At 34.7% G+C, this 24,415-nt stretch overlaps 1 protein-coding gene across 2 annotated transcripts in view; it reads left to right on the top strand.

The window, feature by feature from the left end:
* Positions 1-24,415, top strand: part of LOC150093795 (uncharacterized) — a 311,113-nt gene that overhangs the window by 44,453 nt on the left and 242,245 nt on the right. For both annotated transcript variants that reach the window (XM_090412760.1, XM_090412758.1), the window contains exons 2-3: positions 6,604-6,665; positions 6,784-6,840. In XM_090412760.1, the coding sequence (XP_090268886.1) occupies positions 6,604-6,665; positions 6,784-6,840 (119 nt within the window). The remainder of the gene's footprint in view (positions 1-6,603; positions 6,666-6,783; positions 6,841-24,415) is intronic.

Genomic DNA, 24,415 nt, shown 5'->3' with positions numbered 1-24,415 from the left:
GTGATTGCCAAAGAATTAAAGCTACTTTTATCAGTTTTTCAGAGGAATGGTTATCTAAGCAGTCAATTTCTAAACTCTTGTTTAATCCTCCTACACAATGTGTCAAAGAAAGTAATGATGTGAAAGGTTATTCACCATTCTGTATATCAGCTTTATTTCTAACAAATTGGCAAAATTCCTCAAGAAATATACAGTTCCTTATTCACCTCCTTAAGAAAGCTTTGATCCTGACTTTGACCAGTAAAATCTAAACATAATTTGAAGTAGCCAGGTGTGTACCTGGATACTTTTAGATACGTCTTTGGTGTGGCTCTAATTCTCCATATTATGGAAAAACAGAAAAATCAATCGAGCTTCATATTGAAGAACATTTCAGAGGTATCACCTATGGTAGAACCAGGTCCATGGCTTTATCCAGTCATATGCTTAATTCTTCTGATCTCAAAGACCATCAGTCATGTATACTCAGTAAACCAGGAAAAATCTGAAATTATATATAAATGCTGTGATGAACTTGAAAGAGCAATCTTAGAAACAACCAAAATTGCCCCAAATCCTGTTCACCTTAATGTTAACCTCAGCCACACCTTTTCTGATTGTTACTCCTCTGCTATTCAGCTATGGCAGTCTTGAGACCATGTCCTCGTGCACGAGAACAACACAGCTAGTCTGCAAATTCATTCTAATGTGGGCAATTTGTTAGTAATTTAGAACTTTGTACCAAAATAATGTTTTTTATGCATATCTTTTCTTCTCTGTATTATGCACCTGATGAAGTCTTCTAGAAAGATAAAACTAGTAGTGCCTTTAGAAATACATTAGGCTATATAGTAAAAAAAAAATTACACACACATGTCCAAAAGTTAAGGACGAAGTACATTTTTATTTGTATATGAAAAAATTTTCATGACTACAGCCAAATTGGACTTTTTTTTTTTTTGCCAGCATACTAATAAATTCTTTACACAAAAATTGTGTTATAAATTTCATACAACTCCAGCAAACCACTGACTATAATAATAATTAACACCATTGCAGATTTCAAACACAGTAATGATATAAGATTGTGTTCACTGGGTATGATTGAACTATCTTTGGTAATCGATATAATTTGCCATTATCCTGTTGTTTGACTATTCTGTTTGCATTTCATAAAATAATCCTTTTATGTACTATTATTCCCCAAAGAAAATAGGCAGAATCTTTAACATTATGAATTAACATCATGCACTGTGTGTGCGTGCGTGCGCACGCAATGTTAATTCATTTAACTTGTTATTGTTAAATGAATTAACCTGAAGATACTTCAGGCACAAACTTTGTTTGCTTACACTTGGATAAAGGATTAAAGTAAATTTATTATAGTCTAACCACGGGGGGAAAGGAAAACTTCCAATATCTTTCTCTAAATCCAGTGTAAATGAATTCAAGAATAAGTATGATAGCTGGTGCATGTAGTATGTGTCCTCTCTAGATGAGTCCCTGACTCTGTGGAGGTCTCCTCTCCCTTAATAATAATAATATCCTCCATGCATATGTGCTCACAAAACCTATAACAGTGCTGTGTGGGTAGGTGGGTGGGCTGCAGTTGGTAGGCAGAAAAGAGAGGATATGATAGAAACATAAGTTACTAAAAGAATTTTATAGGATTAATGAAGAGTACAATTTTCAGTACATGATATAATAAAAAGAACATTGGGTTATCCATGGAATATAAGTGATCAGCAGAGGTATCAGGAATAGATTTTTTGTGTGGATAGTGATGTATGAATGAAACAGATGGGCAGTGAATGATTTCAACGAGAGTTATTATTTGACACCTCCAGGGAGTCCAAATACTCATCAAGGGAGGGCACCTGCTCTACAACTCTGTCTGCACCAACTGACCACAACTACACCAATGCCAACTACCGCCATCCACCACCACTACTGATATTTCCACAGACAATCATAAGCATCCGTGTCCACAGCAGGATTTGAACCTGCAGCCTTTTGGCTGGAGAGAGAGTTATTGATAGGTATTGTGCAAATAGTTGGCATGGACATTACTGCCATAAGTGTTTAGACTTACTTGTTGGAGATGCCTCTGTAATAATAATAATTAATGAATGGTTGTAATCATGAAAACAATTTAGAAATGGAAAATTCAATGACCAATTATTAAAACTTATGGAAACAACTACCATGTTATAGTAAAATTTCAGTTTAATATAAACCAAAATAATCACTCGATGTTTCAACCTTCATATCAAGGTCATCTGGAGTATACACTTATATACAAAGAAAAAGCTATATTACAATCTGCATGGTATGCTAAAGTTACAGTAATTTAGTCAACCTTTACTACTGGCCTGAGCTCTGGTGAAAAGAAAAAAAAAAAACCTTAATACATCAAAGCTAGAGTCCTGTTATTATTATTACCAATTTGATTATAAATTATTGTGAGATATATAAGCTAGAGAGCAGCATGCTCTTACATAATTACTGATCTAAATTAGAACAAAACAGTGTAGATGGTGGCCAATAAGAGCTGAAATTATTGCTTTGAGTCCTAAAGTAAAGGTTTAATGGAAACCTTGAACATAAATGTGATGGATGTGTGCCATCCAAATTCTGGGGATTTTTATGCCATCATTATTATTTAGATTAGGATGGTTGATCAACCATCTTAATGTTTTTTTATTCTCCAGAGGTCAGGCTAGTAGTTGTAATGGTTGACCAAATTACAGTAACTTTAGCATACCATATAGAGTATAATATAGCTTGTTTCTTTGTATATAGGAGTATATTCCAGATGTTACCTTGATGTGAACATTGAAATGTCGAGTGATTATTTTGGCTTATATCAAACTGAAGTTTTACTATAACATGGTAATTGTTTCCATAAGTTTTAATAATGAATGATCACAGTGTAACCATAAAGGAAAGGATTCGCTGACCAATCGTATGGAACTTCAAGAATATGAGGGGAAAGGGAGCTGAAAATTTCTGATAAACACTTAGAACAAAAATGATATTAAAACAACTGATATAACTATAAAAAAAGAGCATATCTTGAAACCCTTTAACTTCATTGTTTCATCAAATTGTAATAATTTGTGCTTTTTTCTTTTAGGACATGTCAGAGGTTTTGAAGAAATTCGAAGAATGAGGTGCAGGCCATCTGCACCTCAGGTGCAGTTTTTCATGCTGCAAGAAAAGTCCACAACTGAGATTCACCAAAATTTGTGAGAGACTTAAGGGGACTGTGCCCCAGCATATCCAACAATTGACAGATGGGTGGCCAAGTTTAAAACTGGGCTTCCTGAGACAACAGATGCCCCCAGGTCAGTAAGACCTTGCATAGCAATCACACCTTCTACAGCGATCACACATGAACATGTCGATGCAGTGCATACCATAATCCTTGATGATAAATACCAGCCAAAAGCATTGCAAGGACTCTGGGGATATCTAAGGAATGAGTTAGGGTTATTATCTAGCAACATCTGGACATGTAGAAGCCCTCAGCAAAGTGGGTCCCTAAATGTTTGAATGCCAACCAAAAGATAGAGCGTGTGCTGTCATGTCAAGGGATTTTGGGTCATTTTGAGAAATCAGGTTCAAATTTTTTGGCTCGTATTGTGACTGTTGATGAAACATGGCTTCATCACTATCACCTAGAGAACAAACAAGTCAATGAAGTGGAGACAAAGGTTCTCTACAGCCAAAGATCCAAACCCAAAAGTCAGCAGCAAATGTCCCAAATTGCCATTGTCTTTTGGGATATTGATGGTATAATCCTTACCAAGTACCTCAAAAAAAGTGAAACTGTCACAGCAGCAGTTTATTCGACAGCATTGAACGAATTGAAGGAGGTACTGGAGGAAAAACGCCACAGGTAAACTGAGCAAGGGCTTGTTGCTTTTGCAGGACAGTGTGTCCGCTCACACTGCTAAACCCAACGGACAATACACATCTTGGACTTTCAATGTCTTCCTCACCCATACCCTTGTATATTTATAATTTGTCATACAAACACTTGTTAGAAATATATACACGTTAACACAAGAATAATGTTTAATTTGCCAAATATTTCGGTTATATACCATCTTTGGTGGCTAAATAGGAATAGTTTTAAAAAACAAAGTGGAATACGAACAATTGATCATTCACACATAGAACGAGCCGCGTGATGTCATATCACTAAGTATTAGAAGAGTAAACATTTTTAAAGTCATAATTAAAGATATTAATTCAGAAATTCATATAATAATCTTAAATAACATTAGACTAATATAGGAAATTTACAAAAAAAAAAAATGAATGTGTTATCCTGATTAAACTTTCCCAATTTGATATAGATATACAGTCATTAAGATTCAAGTTAGGACGTTGAAGTAAGGCCTCCACACTTTCTTTAAATAAACGTTCAAATTTGTAGCGACATGGACTTGGACCAAAGGATGTTGTGGCTTGTTTCTAATCCATGCTGAGCTAATCCAGATTTCTCAGGTTTGTTGTGTTGAATTGATGACTGATCCTCTTGAATTCTTTTTTCTATAGAACGTCCAGTTTGTCCAAAGTAGGAAAGATTACAATTACAAGGAACTTGATACACACCAGGTAGAGACAAGGTTGAGCGTTTATCTTTAGATGAAGGAAAATAGGTGGATAATTTGTGTTAATAGGAGTATAAGTGGCTGTTATGATTTAACTGATGACTGATGCTCTTGAATTCGTTTTTCTATAGAACGTCCAGTTTGTCCAAAGTAGGAAAGATTACAAGGAACTTGATACACACCAGGTAGAGACAAGGTTGAGCATAAAATATGAAGAAATATGAAAAAATCCAATCATATTTTTTCAGAATTCTGAAAAAATATGATTGGATGTAGACACTATTGAAAGACAAAACTCATTTTGCAAAGCCTCCAAGGTTTTATGGTCTACCAAAAATACACAAGATAGATATTCCTCTTTGCCCTATAGTGGATTGTATTGATTCTCGTACTTATCGCATAGCCAAATATCTATCTAAATTATTGAAATCACACATTTGTAACTTGTGCTCTTTTTTGAAAAACTCTTCTGATTTCTTAAATAAATTGAAAAACATCACTTTACAACCTACAGATCTTATGGTTATCGTTGATATAGAATCTTTATATACGAATGTACCTCTCAAAGAGACTTTAGAATTACTTGCTATCATCTTCCCACTGGATATAAAGTTTTACATCCAAGTGGAAAGAACAGCCATGGAAAGTACACTTTCTCCTGCTCTTGCCAACTTTTATTTAGAACATCTAGAAGAAGTCCTGTTCTCATCTATATTCCCTCACCCATCCTTTTGGGTTAGATATATAGACGACATCTTTGCTGTATGGCCTCACAACAGAGACTCTTTACCTTCCTTTTTAAGCAGTATCAATTCCTTACATCCTCATATAAAGTTTACCATGGAGATTGAAAAAGACAAGTTATCTTTTTTAGACGTCCTTCTCATCCATTCACCTTCTGGTATTCTTACAACAACAGTTTACAGAAAACCAACTTTCACAGGTCATTATATTCTCAAAGAATCTGCTCATCATCCTTGTCAAAAAACAGGAATCATAAAATGTTTAATCCTATGAGCCAAAACTAACTGTTCAACTTCTCATTTATTACAGGAAGAGCTCTCAACTATCAAACATCATGAAACTAAATGGCTTCTCTGAAAAGAGTACACAACATCTTTTCAATTCTTACAATCCAACAGAGAACAGCAAAGATTCAATACGCCAAATTCCAATTCCTTACATTTCCAGGATTTCAGAACCAATTTCAAGAATTCTGAAAAAATATGATTTAACAGCCACTTATACTCCTGTTAACAAATTATCCACCTATTTTCCTTCATCTAAAGATAAACGCTCAACCTTGTCTCTACCTGGTGTGTATCAAGTTCCTTGTAATTGTAATCTTTCCTACTTTGGACAAACTGGACGTTCTATAGAAAAAAGAATTCAAGAGCATCGGTCATCAATTCAACACAACAAACCCGAGAAATCTGGATTAGCTCAGCATGGATTAGAAACAAGCCACAACATCCTTTGGTCCAAGACTCTCCTCCTGCACAGATGTCGCTACAAATTTGAACTTTTATTTAAAGAAAGTGTGGAGGCCTAACTTGAATCGTAATGGCTGTATATCTATATCAAAAATTTGGGAAAGTTTAATCAGGATAACACATTCATTTTTTTTTTTTTTTTTTTGTAAATTTCTTATATTAGTCTAATGTTATTTAAGATTATTATATGAATTTCTGAATTAATATCTTTAATTATGACTTTAAAAATGTTTACTCTTCTAATACTTAGCGATATGACATCACGCGGCTCCTATGTAGCCACTGAAGATGGTCTGTAATATTCAGACTGAAATATTTGGCAAATTAAACATTATTCTTGTGTTAACGTGATATTTTGATTATATTTCTAATCATTATATTACGAGTATCGTTAAAAAATCAAACACTTGTTATTCATATTAGTATGGAAAATCTTGTTATAAATAGAACATTCGCTTTCTGTCCACTGAAAAGTTATTGAATCCATAAATTTTTTTGTTTATTCATAGGCTGTGGATTTATTGGAAGACACTTTGCAGATTATTTAGTAAAGAATGATTTTGTTTCAAAGGTAAGCACTGTTTTGTCAGTTTTTGTATAATGTTGCCCACCAAGATACTGATGTTAATGGACTGTATACTTAGAGCATTTTGTAGTTAGGATTAACATAAAACTTTTTTATTTTCTAGGTTCGCATTGTAGATAAAGTTCCTCCTCAGACTGCATGGTTGAACTATCACCACCAGGTATTCTAGCATGCACAGTACCTAGTTAAATTGAATTTTTTTCTCCACTCTTATTTCATTCAGTATTAAGTACCTTGTAATAAACTTGTTATTTCAAGAATTCATCTTTTATTCAACTTAAGTTGTTTAGATGAAATGCTTATTTCATAGTAATATTTAAACCCACATATACTAAATGTTTAAGTAATCTTAATGTTTTGTGATGAAATTAGTGTAACTTGCCAACAGTTCTAGACTAGCAACCTTCTATTTCACTTCTTCATGCTGTGTTACCAGGAATACAATGGCCATGACTGCTGTTTTTTCACTCTTTGTTGCAGTTTTTTTTTTCATGGTAGGTGTTTTTTATTATTAATTTTTGTAGTAGATTTGTTACAACAGTTACTCGGTTTTGTTAGTCGTTAAATCATGTATTGGATTTGTTTAGGAATATTTCATCTGCATAAAGTAAAGAGCTGAGTTGAATATCGCGAATTTTGATATCAGATTTAATGCTACTTTCTTTCATAAAGTGATAAAAGGATAGCATTTTTCCATAAGGCTGATGTAAAATCAATGATGTATCATTTAGTGGTTAGTGTAGCTGCTTTCCAGCCAACAGGCTGCAGGTTTGAATACTGCCATGAGCATGAATGTTTGCAATTGTCTTTAGGTAGTAGGTGAATCTCAAGACCACTTCTTTGCTTATTTGAAGCCTGAAGTGGTTTGAAAAATTCCATGTTTGGTCTCTAGAGCAGGATTTCTGGACTATATAAAAATACAAAAAAAATCTATATAAAAATAGAAAAAAATTCCTTCTCTCACTCATGTTACAAATGCATTATAGGTTTACAAAAACTTCTTATGGGTGGAAGATCCATAAAAATGAGTATGTATATATTGCACCGTTTAATATCTCATTTTACACCATTATAATGAAAATCCTCTAATTGTAGGATTTTTAGCAGTTTCTCTTCTCATCTGACATGTGTTTTCCAGATTACAAAACTTAAATATCATTGCTATATTCCCATAATTTCTGGATTATGTGTTTTGGCTGCTTTTCATGTATGCATGAATCTTCTTAAATTATACCTTCAGTAAGAAAATTCCTCTAATTCTCATTTAGTTTTATAAATTCATCACAATTGAAGATGGCATTATCAATGTAAGAAGTAATCCAGCTGTACTAGCAAAGCACTACACGTACATAATTGATGTTACTGAGATGGAAGACTAAAATGGTTACTGAGATGGAAGACTAAAAGTTCTGATTACTATTTTGGCAATAGTAATCAGAGCAAGGAGTAGAGTATGTAGTTGATATAAAGAACAGAAAAGTTGGGTATTGTCTCAACAGCAGGACAAGGAAATGAATACTAGACAATCAAAAACGATTCTTGAAAATTTGGAGAAAAGGGCAAGGTTAATAATGGTAAGTTGCCTGCTGGATTTCTGTTCAGGATATGGACTAGTTTCAACACATGTTTCAGCATAGATATGTGCATAAATTCACATAGATCACATATTACAATAAATAAGGTTAATGACTGATTTGTTGTTATTAGTGATATCTTCACATTGGTTCAGGATACAAGAGTGCAGAGGATTTCAAATTGATAGCGATCCACTTTGTTTTAAATGGGATAAAAAATGAATATCATAGTGAAAAGAAAAATATGTAAGAAAGTTTTAAAAAGAAAGTTGAACAGCTTTTATGTGAGCTGTAGGTTTAACTATACAAATATTATTCAGAAAAAAATGACTTTGAAAATGAAACTTTCTACAGTTTTGTGCCAAACTGTAAAGAAAACATTGATTTAGCTAGGGAGGCATGTTATGAAGTTTTCTGCAAGGATAGAAAAAATTATTCCATAATGGAAATGGTAAAGGAAGAAAGCATATCAAAAGTTCTTAGCAAGTAAGCAGATGCTCTAAGAGAATACACCGAAAAATGTAGGAGAGCTAAACTATGTGTAAAAGTAGCCAACAAAAGTTATGGGAAATTTTGATAAGAATGTATGAAGGTGTGTTGAAAAGTTGTGATAATCACCATAAAGGAATTGAGGTAGAACCATGTAATTCGTACATTATTTTATATATTCCCCATGAAGGGTTATATACTTGTTACAATGCTGCTGCATAATTTGCAATCCTCTGAGACAAAAGTCTTTCCCTTGTTGTACAAACCAGTAATCAGCAGCAGATATGATTTCATCTCTGGTAGATATTGTTCCTTTTAAGTGTTTCTTTAAATTTTGGAATAGGAATGGGGTTAGGTCTGGTGAATAGGGTGGGTGAGGCAGACATTGAAAGACCAAGTTGTGTATTTCTGTTGGGTTTTGTGAGCAGTGTGATCAGGTGTGTTGTCCTGCAAAAGCAACACACCTCTGCTCAGTTTCCTGTGGCATTTTTCCTATAGTACTTCCTTCAGTTCCTTCAGAGCTGCTGAATAAATTGCTGCTGTAAGTCATCTTTTTTTGAGGTACTTGAGTAAAGATTACACCATCCATTTCCCAAAATACAATGGCAGGAACTTTCCTGCTGACTTTTGGGTTTGGAACTTCTTTGGCCATGGAGAACCTTTTATGTCTTCACTTCATTGACTATTGTTTGGTCTCTGGGTTATAGTGATGAAGCCATGTTTCATCAACAGTCATAATAAAAAGTCAAAAAATTTGCATATGATTTCTCAAAACGACCCAAATCCCTTGAGATGACAGCACCACACCTTCTCTCTTTTGCTTGGCATTCAAACATTTGGGATCCCACTTCACTGAGAGCGTCTGCATGTCCAGATGTCTGTGTATAATAACATTAACCCATTTGTTAGATATCCCCAGAGTCCTTGCATTGTTTTTGGCGTATTTATCTATCATCAAGGATCATGGCATGCACTGCTTCGATGTTTTTAGGTATGATCACTGTGGAAAATCTTCCTGACTTGGGGGCATCTGTTGTCTCAGGAAGCCCAGTTTTAAACTTGGCCACCCATCTAGCAACTGTTGGATATGCTGTCGCACAGTCCACTAAAGTCTCACACAAAGTTTGGTGAATCTCAGTTGTGAACTGTTCTTGCAGCAGGAAAAACTTGATGGTCTGCACCTCTGTGTCTTCAAATTTCTTCAAAACCTTTGACATGTCTTATTTATTTATTCGTATGATGATGTGAGACCCCTTTTACGGGAAATACGGCACCATCTCAATCCCTCCAAATTTATCTGGACTCGGGATCGGCATAGTTGACAAATCAGGCCTATGGCTGGGTCTTAAGTATTCCCGGCTATAATCCGTGTGTTCACAGGGCCAGTTTACCTGCTTGTGGGAGGAAAAACCCCAGATAAACTGGGGAGAAAAATCCTGCTCTCCACACCCAAGACTGCCTAACTTGGCTATGTCTGAGAAAGATCTTTAAGCTCCTCATGTCGGCGACGAGAATCAAACCCAGGACACTCCTCTCCCAGGCATATGGTTGCAAAGCGCAAAACCACTAGACCGGGCCTACACAACATACGGCCCACAGTGCTATTTATTTTGCCCCATCTGCCTGGAGGAATATGAAATTAGACGATTTTTTCCTAGCGTTGAATTAAGTTTTTACTAAGACTCTGCATGTTTACGTGCATGCGATTAATGTCACAATCATGTTTCTTTCAACTCGACAATAAATTTCATTTGGAGTTATTACCACTGTCGTATTTAATAAATTATTACAATCGCTTCGAGGTTTTGTTAGCGCCAATGTCACCGCGGGGAAATTCAAAGTTATATCTCCATGATAACCTCTTGATGTCTACGAACGAGAACGAATCGTATTACACTAAGTTGGCTGTGCCTTGACTGGCTTTGGCAGTATAGTGGTTGTAGCTGGAGCAATACATCTACATAACTGTTATAATAACCTGCATTATTGCGAGTTTTTTGTAATTAATATTGTCAATCTCGACACAATGAGCTTAAGTAAAAAGCATAAAATAGATTCGGAACATCGAGCATTTAACCCTGAGTGGACAAACAAATATTTTTTACGTTGTTTAAAGACAAAATGGTGTGTATTGTTTGCCGGAAATCTATCACTGTGCCGAAAGAGTACAATCTGAGACGTCATTTTGAATTGAAACATCGTGACCTTGGTAAGTGAAAAGCAAATAAAAGCAGCAAAGTTATTGAAAGTCCTTAGCGGTGAGCAAAAAGTTTAAAAAAGTGACATCTGTAAATGAAGTTGTGACAAAGGTAAGCTTAAAAAATCACAAGAAATAGTTTCTGCTGGCAAATCATTTACTGAGGGAGAGTTGATAAAAAAAAAAAAAAAAAAAAGTGTCTGATGATTGCCGTTTCTGAATTGTGTCCTGATAAGAAAAATAATTTTGAAAATATCAGTTTGTTCTGTATGACTGTTCAGCGCAGGGTGGCTGATATTGCCGAGGATCTTAAAGATAACCTGCAAAAATCGGCTAGTGAATTTGTCTATTATTCACTTGCTATGGATGAAAGTACTGACGTGAAAGATACTGCACAGCATTTAATATATGTAAGAGGCGTTAATAAGAATTTTGAGGTGACAGAGGAGCTTGCTGGTTTGTGTTCAATGAAAGGAAGAACAACAGGAAAGGAGATCGCAGAAAATATAAAGATGTGTGTAACTGAAAAACTATCGTTAAATTTCAAGAATTTAGTAGCAGTTTGCACTGATGGTGCCCCATCTATGTGTGGAAAAAAATGTTGGTGCTGTAACATTTATTGAACAGTGTAGGTAAACCATTGACAAAATTTCACTTCCTAATTCATCAGCAGGTGTTATGTTCAAAAGTTTTGCAGTTGGATCATGTGACTGAAGTAGTATTTGCTGTGGTCAACTATATTCGAGCTTTGGGTTTGAAACACAGAATGTTTCAGGCGTTCCTAGAAGAAAATGATGTCGAGTACAGGGATCTACCATACCACACTGATATACATTGGTTGAGCCACGGTAAAATTTTGTCGCTCTAAAAAATGAACTAGTTGAATTTTTTTTTTTTTTTTTTTTTTTGGAATCTCAAGAAGATATGGAAAAATTCCTAGAAATAATGGATGAAGAATCGAATCAAGATTTATTTTTCTTGTGTGACATTTTGGGTCACTTGAATGACCTTAACTTACAGCTTCAAGGAAAAAATAAGTTTGTTTTTCAGTTAATGTCTCTTATAAAGGCATTCAAAATGAAATTAAGTTTATTTGAAAATCAACTTGCTAAGGGGGATATGTCACATTTCTTAACTTGTCAACAGAATATTCTATCAGAATATCATTCAATGGTGGGTGGAAAATATAAGAAGCACATATAACTTCCAAGTGAGGAGTTTCAGAAAAGAATGCCATTGAGTAATGAAGACGAAGTCCACATAAAAGTGATTGAGGATCCATTTTCTGTCGAAGCAGGAAATCTACCTGTCGAACTCCAGATGGAAGTTATTGATCTCCAGTGTTCTAAAACTATCGGGTCAAGCATAGAGAGAGTACTTGACAAGAGTTTTATTCTATTCTGGATCAGGATAAATTTAAAAGTTCATTGGATACTGCCTGTCAGGTATTTTGTATGCTTGAGAGCACATATACTTGTGAACAAACATTTTCGGCCATGAACTTGAACAAAACCAAACAGCGTTCATTCTTTAAGTTATATCAATTTAGATGCCATATCAAGAATGGCCACTTCAAATATGACACCAAACTTTGATAAAATAGTGGCAACAAAGAAATGCAATGTGTCACATTGTGACATTCTGAATGTCACAATGTAACATTCAGACACTGAGAATAAGTGTGATATTCTCAGTGAAATTATTAATAAACTTTGTGTTTATGTTTAAGTGGTTTTTATTGAGAAATTTTGCAGTATATCTGTTTGTAAATAATTTTGATTATAATTTTAATTGTAACTCTCTAAAAAAAATTAAATATGCATGTTAATTAGTATTTACTGAAGACCCACTAACAAATTTACTTAAGTTTAGCTGCAGTGGACTAGTCTAAGATTCTAGGTTCGAAGTGATCTGGCCCTTGGTCAGGTGGTCCAAGTTGGGTTTGGCCCTCGAAGACAATCAAGTTGTGCAGGCCTGCACTAAGCTAACCGCATGGACATATCCTCTCATATATCCTAAAAGAAAAATAACAAATTATTACAATTTGATGAAACATGGAATTAAAGGGTTTTAAGATATGTTCTTTATTTGTGGTTATATCAGTTATTTTAATATAATTTTTGTTCTATGTGTTTATCAAAACTTTTCAGACCCCCCCCCCCACCTCAAATGGTAAAAAAGAATTCGTTTTTACCATCTGCAGTTATTGTAAAAAAATAATAAAAAAAACCCGTTAATGGAGGAAAGATGAGTAACAGGAATCAGATGATAAATGTGAGAGGAAAGCAAACTGTAGAAATTCTTTATTTGAAGTAATTACTTTGAAAGACATGAATAAAACAAGCAGTGATTGAACAGGAGTAGAAAATATTAGAGGAATGCAGTCATTAGTACACATCAGCAGTTGAGATAGAAAAAGCTATCAAAAGCTAGAAATATGGAGATGCACCTTGAGTAGATATAGTACCAGAAATGCTCAAATATTGAGGTATAAAAGCTTTTTGGTGGCTTCATTGCTGAATTCAGATGGTCTGTTTAGAAGATCCAAATAATTGAAGTAGAGCTCTCATAGTTAACATCTGTAGAAAGGGAAATAAAACAATTTGAGAATTGGGAATTTCTCTGCTGTTAGTGTTCAAGGTTCGATTTATGCAAGCATATTGGAGAAAAGACTAAGAATTGCTGAAGAGAAACTTGATGAAAATTGGATTTAGGCCAAGTAGAGGTTGTCAGGATCATATTTTCTCTTTGCAATAACAAGTGAGAAATCATGGAAAAATAACAAGGTTATGTACTTAAGTTGCAGATCTAGAAAATATCACAAGGTGTCAAGAGAAAAGCTATTCAGAATGCTTCAAGTATATGGAGTAAAGAGAATACTTTATAGAGCATTACATTCTCCATATTTAAGTTGTAATTCAGCAGTTAGATTTGAAGTTCAGGAGGTTTGACAGAAAATCAGGTATAAGACCAGGGTGTGTATTCATTCTTATTCATCTATATCAGGAGTATCAAACTCAAATTGGACTGCGGGCCATGTGCTATAAAACTGTATCTCAAGTGGACCGCAAAAAATTTTCTACTAAAAAAACCTGCACTAATTAGAATCGAAGGGAAGTGAAAAAATGAGTATAAATAAATTGGAAAATTAATAACAAAAATTTTATTTATTCTAAGTATTACAAGACATAAAATATGATTATAACAACTCAAAAAAAAAAAAATAATATAAAGAATATTTTTATTATATTAATATTTACAATAGATAGCATATAATCCAAATTAAAACGAAATTAAATTTTATTTAAATAAATCATATTTATATATTTATACATCTAAAAAAAAGTATAAACTCTCAACCATCACAAAAATTTACAGCGTCCTGTTAGTTTGAAATTTTTTGTGTTTGCATTGAAATAAAACACTTCTATATATATATATATATATATATATATATATATATATATATATTTTTTTTTTTTTTTTTTTTTCTTTTTTTTTTGGTGGGAGGAGAGAACCTATATTTTGAATTTTTAAATGTTACTGAAAATATTTTGAGGAAAAATTATATTTTTGGGTTAAAAAAAATATATATATATATATATATACTTGCATAATATAATTATAATAATTTAATTTCAGTATTTTATTTTTTTCCTGACACTTGACAATGTTTATTATTAACCAGCCTGTCAAAATTTGGACTCAAAGATTGTGAGCATACAACCTTCATTATTGCAGAAAGGTTGAGGTCGGTTAATCTTGATCTGTGGGCTCTTTTGTTACCTTTTATATAAGAGAATAATTGTTCACATAAATAGGTGCTTCCAAAATAACATAGGATATTTGCTGCAAACTTTTTTAATTTCTGGATATTTTCGACCTAAATAACTGTATATTTTTGGTACGCCAACTTCTTGGTATTTCGCTTTTAGAATGGAGTCATTTTGGAAATCAATAAGTTCCATTTGAATACAAATAGGAGCTTTTTCGAAATTAAAGGAAAAAAAGATCCATATAAAGCGAAAAAACTTCTTGCTCCTTGAAATCTTTAAATCGCTCATCAAATTTTTCTTTTATCTTTTCTAGTTTGGGACAATATTGAGAAAAGGTAAAACTTTGATTCTTATTGTTCAACTGTTCACACATAGGAAAGTAATTTAGAATATTTTCTTTTAAATGATTTTGAAACAAAGCTAACTTACATTTAAAATTTGTCAGTGCATCATACATATGTGTTATTAACTGATCTTTCCTCTGAAGTTTGACATTTAAATCATTCAAATGTCCTGTAATATCAACTAAGAATGCCAGATCTTGTACCCATGTCTGATCATTAAGAAATGCAACATCATGATTTTGCATTTCTAGGAACAATTTGATCTCCTCTAAAAGTAAAAAAAAGCTTTTTAGAACCTTATGACAAGATAACCAACGAATCTCTGTGTAATAAGGTAGCCCTTCAAATTCACTCTCCAAGTCTTTTAGAAATTGTGCAAACTGGCTGTGATTGAGGTCTCTGGATCGGATGAAGTTCACGGTATTTGTCACAAGTTTAAGTACGCTGCTCATTTCCAACATTTTGGAGCACAGGACCTGCTGATTAATAATGCAGTGGAAAGATTGCAGTTTTGGAATGTCTGGATACATTTCCTTTAACTTTGCTGCAAATCTTGACACAAAACCTTTATTTTTGCCTGTCATTGCTGGAGCACCATCGGTTGTCACTGCTACGAGCCTGTTCAGGGGAAGTTGATATTTTTCAAAAATGTCTTCCCCTGTAGTAGTTCCATTAATGGGAATCATTTCCAAGAACTCTTCAGTAATATTCATATTGTTGTCGCAAGCCCGAAGAAACAAAGCAAATTGAGCCACATTGCGAATATCGAAACTTTCGTCAAGTGCAATTGAAAAGCATTGTACGTTTGCGGATATTTCTTGCAACTGGTCACGCAGATTATCTGCTATTTCAGTTATTCTTTCGATCACACTATTTTTGGACAAAGAAATATCGCGAAATACTTGCACATTTTTGGGACATACGTTTTCGGCTGCTTTTATCATACATTCCTTAACCAAAGAACCGTCACTAAAAGGTTTGGAATGTTTTGCCAATAAATAGCTGATTTCATAAATGGCTCTCACTGCTGATTCGTTATCTTTCATAATTTTTGAAAATACTTGTTGACTTTGAAGCGAATTCTTCATACTTCTTAATTTTTCTTCTCTCAGTTTACCCTCAAAGCGTGAATATTGTTCTTTGTGAATTTTATCGTAGTGCCTTTTTATATTATATTCTTTGGCGACACTAATTGTTTCGTTACAAATAATGCACACAATTTTGTCCTTTGTTTCAGTGTAGAAGTAATTTAATTCCCATTTTTCTTGAAATTTTCTCCTCTCATCAGCAATTTTTCTTTTTCTTGTTGGCTTGGAAAGTGACATTGCCTCGGTGAATAAATATAGTATTAATATTATTAACAATTTTTATAAAAATGTTTGAATAAAACCGCACAAAACTGTAGACCAGTGCATGATACTGTTGCAAATAAAAATAAAAGGGATTCTCTCACAGCTAGATTGTCGTTGAATCCTGTTCGGCGCACTGACTTCAAAGATCACTGATTGACTGTAGCAGGCAATTATAAACTCATAGCTGAATTCCCATGAGTGCGTAGGCTGCATGTCACGTGAATAGCTGGTAGCCAATAGAATTCAACTTTTTCAGTACGCTACCAGCAGCATGCTGTAAATTAACAATGAAAGCATAATGAAATTGCGACATAAATTTTTATTATTGCAATTATATTGTAGCAGATTGTTGCATCCATATTGTAACTATAAATGTCATATGAAAACGAATAAATCGATACCATATTTACTTGAATATAACTCGCACTTTTTTCCCCAAAATCAAAGCTAAAAATTCATAGTGCGAGATATATGCGGGGATTTTTAGAAACTAAAGTTTTCAGAAAAAAAAAATTGAAAATGGTGATGACTTACCAAGAATCTCCTCTTCGTTATAGCTACTTCCGGCCTCCAGAGCGGTTTCCTTGTGTGCATTGTTAGAGTCATCTTCTTTCCCATTATTCCAAGTAAAAATTACAAGTAATTTACAAGATTTTAGATACGTAATGAACACCCTTCACGAATGTCTGAGAAGTGAACGTGAAATAGGCAGCGATGGTAGGCCAATAGAGATAGAACAGCTATGAAGATGTGGATATGATTGGTGCGGTATTAACAAAAGATCGCATTACCAAAACACAAAGTCAAGCCGACATTTTTGAGCTGAAACGCTAATTCTCTTCAACCAAATTCCATAATATCTGAAACTGTCTTAACATTCACTCTATGTATCTTAGTTTTAACACGTTTAAGAATTTTATTGCAGCTTTGTGTTTGAGTTAGTGGGGCACTCTAACTAAAAACAATAGATTTTAGTTAGATAATGTGTTTGCCGGTGAAACATATGATTTTGCTTAAGTCTAAACAGCATGGTTAATGTGGGAGGGGACATGTGATTCATTAGTTAGTACCGTTTTTATATCAGTTGTCTCTAATTGCAGTTGGGGAAGGCATGTTGTTTACTGCGGGGAGCGAGTTATTGTTCTGACATGAAAGTGGTTAAACTTTATTTTCATGTGCAATGTACAGTACATGCAAAACTTTTTAATTTCTTTTTTCATAAAGTAAAATCAGGGTACAGGGGTGTGAGTCATATGCGAGGGCAAGTTATATTCGAGTAAATACGGTATTTCTGTTTTATTATAAAAAGCAATCATCTTTTTTTCAAATATTTCCTTGAGACGTCGGGGCCGCATGCGGGCCACCAGTTTGACACCCCTGATCTATATGAATCACATCATTAAGGAAAGTGGTATTAAACCTGATATTGGAATCGGAGATATCAAACTTAGTTCTTTGCTTGAAGAATACTTCTACGAGTACATAAACACATCTAGTGCAATTTTTTTCAGCTATTATTTTGTTTATCTGGTTTTGACATCTGTCCAGTATTATTTTAAGGATTGTTTTATAATTAGGACATCTTTTTTTAGTGTTTGGATCATTACCGAGTTTCCCATGGTTTTTAAGCAAGATATAATCATACATTAAATTAAGAATCTTAGAAGTCCAACTAAATTGAATAACAGTTGTAATAAATTTGGCATGATAATCAGCAGTGAAAAAGTAAACTATGAAAATAGCAAGGAATGTTAAAAAAAAATCTAAGTTCTGCATTCCCATTGGAGAATGCAAGACTTATAGAACATGTAAAACATTTCATCTATTGGGTGCAATTTCTAGTGAAGATGGGGAAATTAAATATGGAAATGACAATAGAAGGATGGTCCTAGTATGGTGGGTAGCCAGTTCAATAAATTTATATCCACTAAGAGAGAAATTAGCCAAACACTAAATTGGTAGTATTAAAGATAGTATTCAAACCAATTTTAACAAGTATCTGAGTTTGGCTAGAAATGGGTTGATGAATGACTGGACTGCAGAGATGGATCTAGGTTAAAAATTAGGGAAGTGAACAGATGGGATCAATGGCAGAATCATATTAAAAATGAAGATATCAGGTAGGTTCTTGACATTGCTATCCCTCAAAAATGTTTGGGCAGAGCTAAATTAAGATAGTTTAGTCACCTGAACAGATTGGAAAAGGAAAGGTGAGCAAAACTGACGTTTAATGTCAAGATATCAGGAAATAAGACCCAGAGGAAGATCATGATCTAGGTTGATTGATGCAGTGTAGTGCCCTATAGAAGACAAATATAAAATCTGACAATATTGGAGTTCTGAGTTGGACTAATTTGGAGGAAAATTGTTGACAGGAGATTATTCATAACGTAAATATAATTGTGTAATATTCAATATCCTGTACATCCCTTGATGTCATTCAAGTGCTGTCTCTGATCTGATGATTGATTTGTTACCTTTTCCTATCTTGTGCATCTCTAAAGGTCTTTGCTGTACTTTTGCTTGTCCAGTGTTTGTCATCTTCATCAGCTTCTGTGTAGTTTTCTGTGAATGTCATGTTGGTCAGTCCTTCTCTTAGCATATGTCTTAAGAATTGCATTTCTCTTCCTAATCTCATGCAGTAATTTCTCTATTAAGTACTTATTCATAACTATTTCTATCTGGCTAATCAGCTTAATTTTTCTTAGTAACCATATCTCCAGAGCCACCAGTCTTTTTTTTTTCCATTTCTTTTCTGATAGTCGATATTTTTGAGGAGTACGTTAATGTAAAATATGTCATCAGATGTAACCTTGTATTTGTATTCTTAACTTACAGTATTAACAACACTAAAGGAACTGTTTTCTAAAAGATGTTTATTAACTGGGTTATATTTCACACCAGCATATTCAGAGTGCAAAGAAGCATGTCATAGTTTACACGTGACAATGAGTAAGTGAAACAATTAAAATTGTAATGGTGCAAACAATTTTTTTTTTGTTAACAAAACATCTAAAGTCCTAATTTGTAAAATGTACAAAAAGAGAAGTTTTATAGATATGTAGGAGTTGATCTTAAGTTAATTGATGTCAATTTACTAATGTACCACTAATACACACTTAATTTATCATCGTCGTTATCAAATTCCTGACATTTACCCTCAAGAGGTGTACAGGATATGATAGTACTACATGAAAAATTTACATCATTACTAACTTCCTACCTACAATTTTCTGCCAAATCAATCTGTTACCTGTCCAAAGCTATAACATTGTCATATCTTATATTTATATATCTATCTTCTAAGGCACTTTTTACCGTATCAATCCACCTATATCTTGGTCTTCCTCTGGGTCTTTTTCCTGCCAACCTGGCAGAGAACACTGTTTGGCTAATCTTTCCTCACATATTCTATTTAAGTGACCATACCACCTGAGATTAGCTATGCTAACACATTCCTGGATGCTGAAAATGTCAAGTTCTTTCCTAATATCCTTGTTTTTAATATGATATTGCCATTGATGCCATCTGTTTATGCCCCTAATCTTTCTCAGGACTCTCATATCTGTGGTCTCTAGTCTCTGGTCAAGTGTTTTACTTCTGACCCAGGTCTCAGATCCATAAGTTAAAATTGGTTTGAACACTGTCTTGTATACAGCTAATTTAATGTTTTGACTAATTTCTCTCTTATTCCATATAAATTTATTCAGTTGACTTCCTACCATACCAACTTTGTTGATTCTGTTGTCTATTTCCATATTTAATTTACCATCTTCACTAAAAATCATGTCTACCTAAGTAGCTGAAATGTTTTACTTGTTCTATAGGTTCTCCATTCACAATGCAGCTGATATTTTGAATGCTTCTGCCTGTTATCATTATCTTTGTCTTGTTATTGCTGACCTTCACACCATATCTATCACAACAGTTATTCAATTTAGTCATGGAATCTTGCAGACTTTTAGCAGATTTATTTAGAAGTATAACATCATCCGCATAAAGCAAGGAGCTGACATTAACATCTCCAATTTTGATGTCAGGTTTAACTCTTAATTTAATAAAGTCTAATTTTTTCCCCTGATATTTTTAAATTATTCAAATTTACAATGTGTGCAGGTTACTTTATACAGGGAGGAAAAAAATTTACAAACAGATTAATGGTGCTGCTATGGGATTCCTCCCCTCCCCTAGCTAATAGCAAATAATCCTCCTTTCCGGATGTCCTGTGGACATCCGGAAAGGGGGGATCCTGGTAGTCTTGCACTACTTTGGCCCTGCTTTAGCAAGACGGGTGGTCCTGGATGGCCTAGCCAGGATCAATCGGCTAGTGGGTTTGCCTGCAAGGGTCAACGGTGTTGCAGTAAGTCTCTCACCCCATGGTCCGGTGTCGGGATCCTAGACCTGCTGTAGTGCCGGTATAGCATCTAGGGTAACCCTGGCATTCCACTCCTGAGTGCAGTCTTTGCTTGCTGGTTAGTGTGGCTCCATGGTAGGTGGGGAGCTCTGGTGCCAAACTAAAAACTCCTTGAGCATGAATCCTTCATCCTCAAATGTTTCAGGGACCCTAACAAAGTCTCAGTCAAGTATTGATACTGTAGATACAGCATATGGAAACAGAAGCAAGAAACAAAAGGTATTGGATACTAACATAAATGTACCAATCTTTTTAATCATTCATGCAACAGGTGGAAAACCAATTGGGGAAAATGTGACCTTCTTTATTCAAAAAGGTTTAGAAGGACTGGCAAGACCATCCAAAACTATTAAGAAATTGCGTTCTGATAACCTCATGGAAACGCTGTGTCAGCAACATTTCGAGAAACACTGAGAGCAACAACAATAGGTGGAATACAAATTGCAGTAACACTTCATAGAACACTCAATTCCAGTAGCGGAGTGATGTCAGAATGGGATCTCCTTGATGTTCAGAGCTTAAAGATCAAGAAGTGACTGGTGTGAGGCACATCTTGATAAGTAGGGATGGTCGCCTGGTTTCAACCAAGAACATCATCCTTACTTTTAATACATCTAGGCCTCCGACATCTGTAAAAGCAGGGTATCTCAGCTTCCTGTTAGAATGTACATCCCTAACCCGTTGAGATGTTTTAAATGTCAGAGATATGGACATGCCCAAACTGCCTGTCATGGTTCTACTACCTATGCGAAATGTGGTAGTAAAGAACATAACAAATCTTGCTGTGCAAAAAAAGCTAAATGTGTCAACTGTCATGGAGATCATCCAGCTTACTCTCGTGCATGTCAGAAGGAAAGATGGAAAAGAGATACAAAAAATTAAAACAGAACAAAACATATCAGGATTCAAAAAGAAAGCTGGCCACCATTACACCTGTTCTGAGATTCTCTTATGCTAAAAAGTAACAATTAAAAAAGTACCAATAGCAACTCAGACATGCATGTCTGTTTCACTATACCTGAACTTTATGATCGCAAGTGCTTCTCTGTTGAGTGCATTAATCACAAGACCTATGGCCTTACTCCAGAGACAACTTCAAAAATAGTCCCAGTAGATGAAAACTCACCTGTCAAAAAAATTATGGTGGAGATATCACTCAAAGATAAACCACTAGATACTCGCACAGAAAAAATGGATTCCTTGGTACCCGCTAAACCTACCAACTGACCCTAACACATTTGATGTTTTGAACACTACCAGAGGAAGATATGGATACTGGCCGTCCATACTTTCCTAAAACAATGGATAAATATAAATCTGACAAAGATAAGTCCTCAACCTCCCAAAAACCAGACAAGTCAATAAAATCAAGACAATAGGAAAATTTTTACAATGGAACTGTCGTGGGATTCGCCAGAATATCGATGATATCAAGATGTTGCAGAAACACAAACCTTTCTGTTTCTGTCTACAGGAAACATACTTGAGATACAATGAGGACTGTACCTTTTAGGAATTTCACTGTTGTAAGGACAGAACTGGAGGTGGTCCTGCTCATGGAGGAGTAGCTATCCTAGTGGGCAGTCATATTCCTTTCCACCATGTCCGGCTTAATACTACTCTGGAAGCAGTAGCGATTCAGCTCTCTGTGGGATTTCTTGTTACAGTATGTTCAATTTATTTACCACCGAGTGCTGAATTAAATGAAATTGATCTTGACAATCTTATCTTGCAACTGCCTGAACCCATACTTTTGATGGGTGACTTTAATGGTCGCAATACTCTGTGGGGTACTGCCAACACACGAGGTCATTGATAATAATAACCTTTCCCTTTTAAAAAATAAAGTTAATTCTTTCTTTCATATCTTATCTTGCAACTGCCTGAACCCATACTTTTGATGGGTGACTTTAATGGTCACAATACTCTATGGGGTACTGCCAACACGAGGTCGAATCATTGAAAGAGTTCTTGATAATAATTCTTTCATTAAAAGTAATGAAATTAATGCTTTCATTCATATACCTACCCATTCATATTCTGCAATTGATCTTACAATCTGTTCCCCTTCCATTCTTCCACTGCTCACATGTGACGTTGAAGAGAACATATACGGAAGCGATCACTTCCCTGTTCTATGCACAATGTCCTCACAAGAACCATGTTCACCCAGATGAATACCTATATGGAAAATGGACCAAGCTGATTGGAATAGTTTTTCTCATCTTGCAAAATTTAATGCTGATACTATCAGTCAAACATCTATCAAAGAAGCTGTAAAGTATATAACGGAGTACATTGTCCAGGCAGCAGCCTCCATCCCGAAAAAGTCATTGCGGGTTTTCATTCTGTCCAAAACCTTGGTGGAACCCAGAATGTCAGACAGCCAAAAAAGATAAACGCAGAGCATGGGGCATATTTCGTAGATACCCCACCACATCAAACTTAATATCTTTCAAGCGTGCTCGAGCCAAAGCACGTTATGTGAGATGTCAGTCAAAAACAATCATGGATCCAATTTACTACATCAATTAATCAAATGACCAGTCCAAAAATTGTATGGGATAAAATCCAGAAAATGAAAGGCAGATATGGTACACATTGTTTGTCTACCTTAGACCATAATGAAAGTGTTATTGCTGATCCCAAAGCTATTGCAGACACTTCGAGAAAAACTTTTGCTAGAATCTCAGCAACAGATTCATATTCTCTGGAAAGAGCAGCAAGAGAAACAAAGGTGTAATTTTTCTATCAACATTCCTCAGCCATATAATGAGCCATTTGTTAAGGTGGAACTGAAAAGAGCTCTCCTACAATCTCACCCTAGTGCACTAGGGCCTGATATGACATCCATTATGAAATGATAAACATTTACCATCATTTTGTATGGATCTTCTCTTATTATACAATAGAATACTTGCAGAGGAAGAGTTTCCAAATTCTTGGCATAAGTCAATTGGCATTGCTATCCCAAAACCAGGAAAAGATCCAACACAAGCAAATAATTATCAACACATTGCTCTGACCAGCTGTCTTTGTAAGATACTAGAGAAAATGGTTAATGTCAGACTTCTCTGGTATTTAGAAAGCAACAGTCTTCTCTCCAGTACACAGTGTGGTTTCCGTAGACATTGCTCAACTTTAGACCATTTGATTCGTTTAGAAACTTGTATAAGAGATGCATTTCTGAAGCGAGAACATCTCGTTTCAGTTTTTTTTTGACATGGAAAAAGCTTATGACACAGCTTAGAGATATGGTATATTAAAAGACCTCTATAACCTAGGTCTCAAAGGACACCTCCCTGTATTTATTAAAAACTTTCTCTCCAGGCGAACTTTCCAAGTCAGAGTGAGAAGTACGCTATCTCGACCATATCGTCAAGAACAGGGTGTTCCCCATGGCTCAGGCTTAAGTGTGACCCTTTTTGCTATTAAAATTAACTCAGCCATTGAACAGCTTCCTCCCACTGTAGACAATGTTGTATATGTTGTTCACTTCACAATTTACTGTGACTCGCGTAACATGAGGGTAATTGAAAGACAACTTCAGCAAGCAATTGATCATGTCTCTCTGTGGGCTCTTAATAAT

This window comes from Typopeltis vanoorti, chromosome 23 (assembly GCF_054136105.1).
Source record: "Typopeltis vanoorti isolate ZY-2024b chromosome 23, IOZ_Tvanoo_1.0, whole genome shotgun sequence".
Lineage (NCBI taxonomy): Eukaryota > Metazoa > Arthropoda > Arachnida > Uropygi > Thelyphonidae > Typopeltis > Typopeltis vanoorti.
This window is presented reverse-complemented; position numbering and strand designations above follow the sequence as displayed.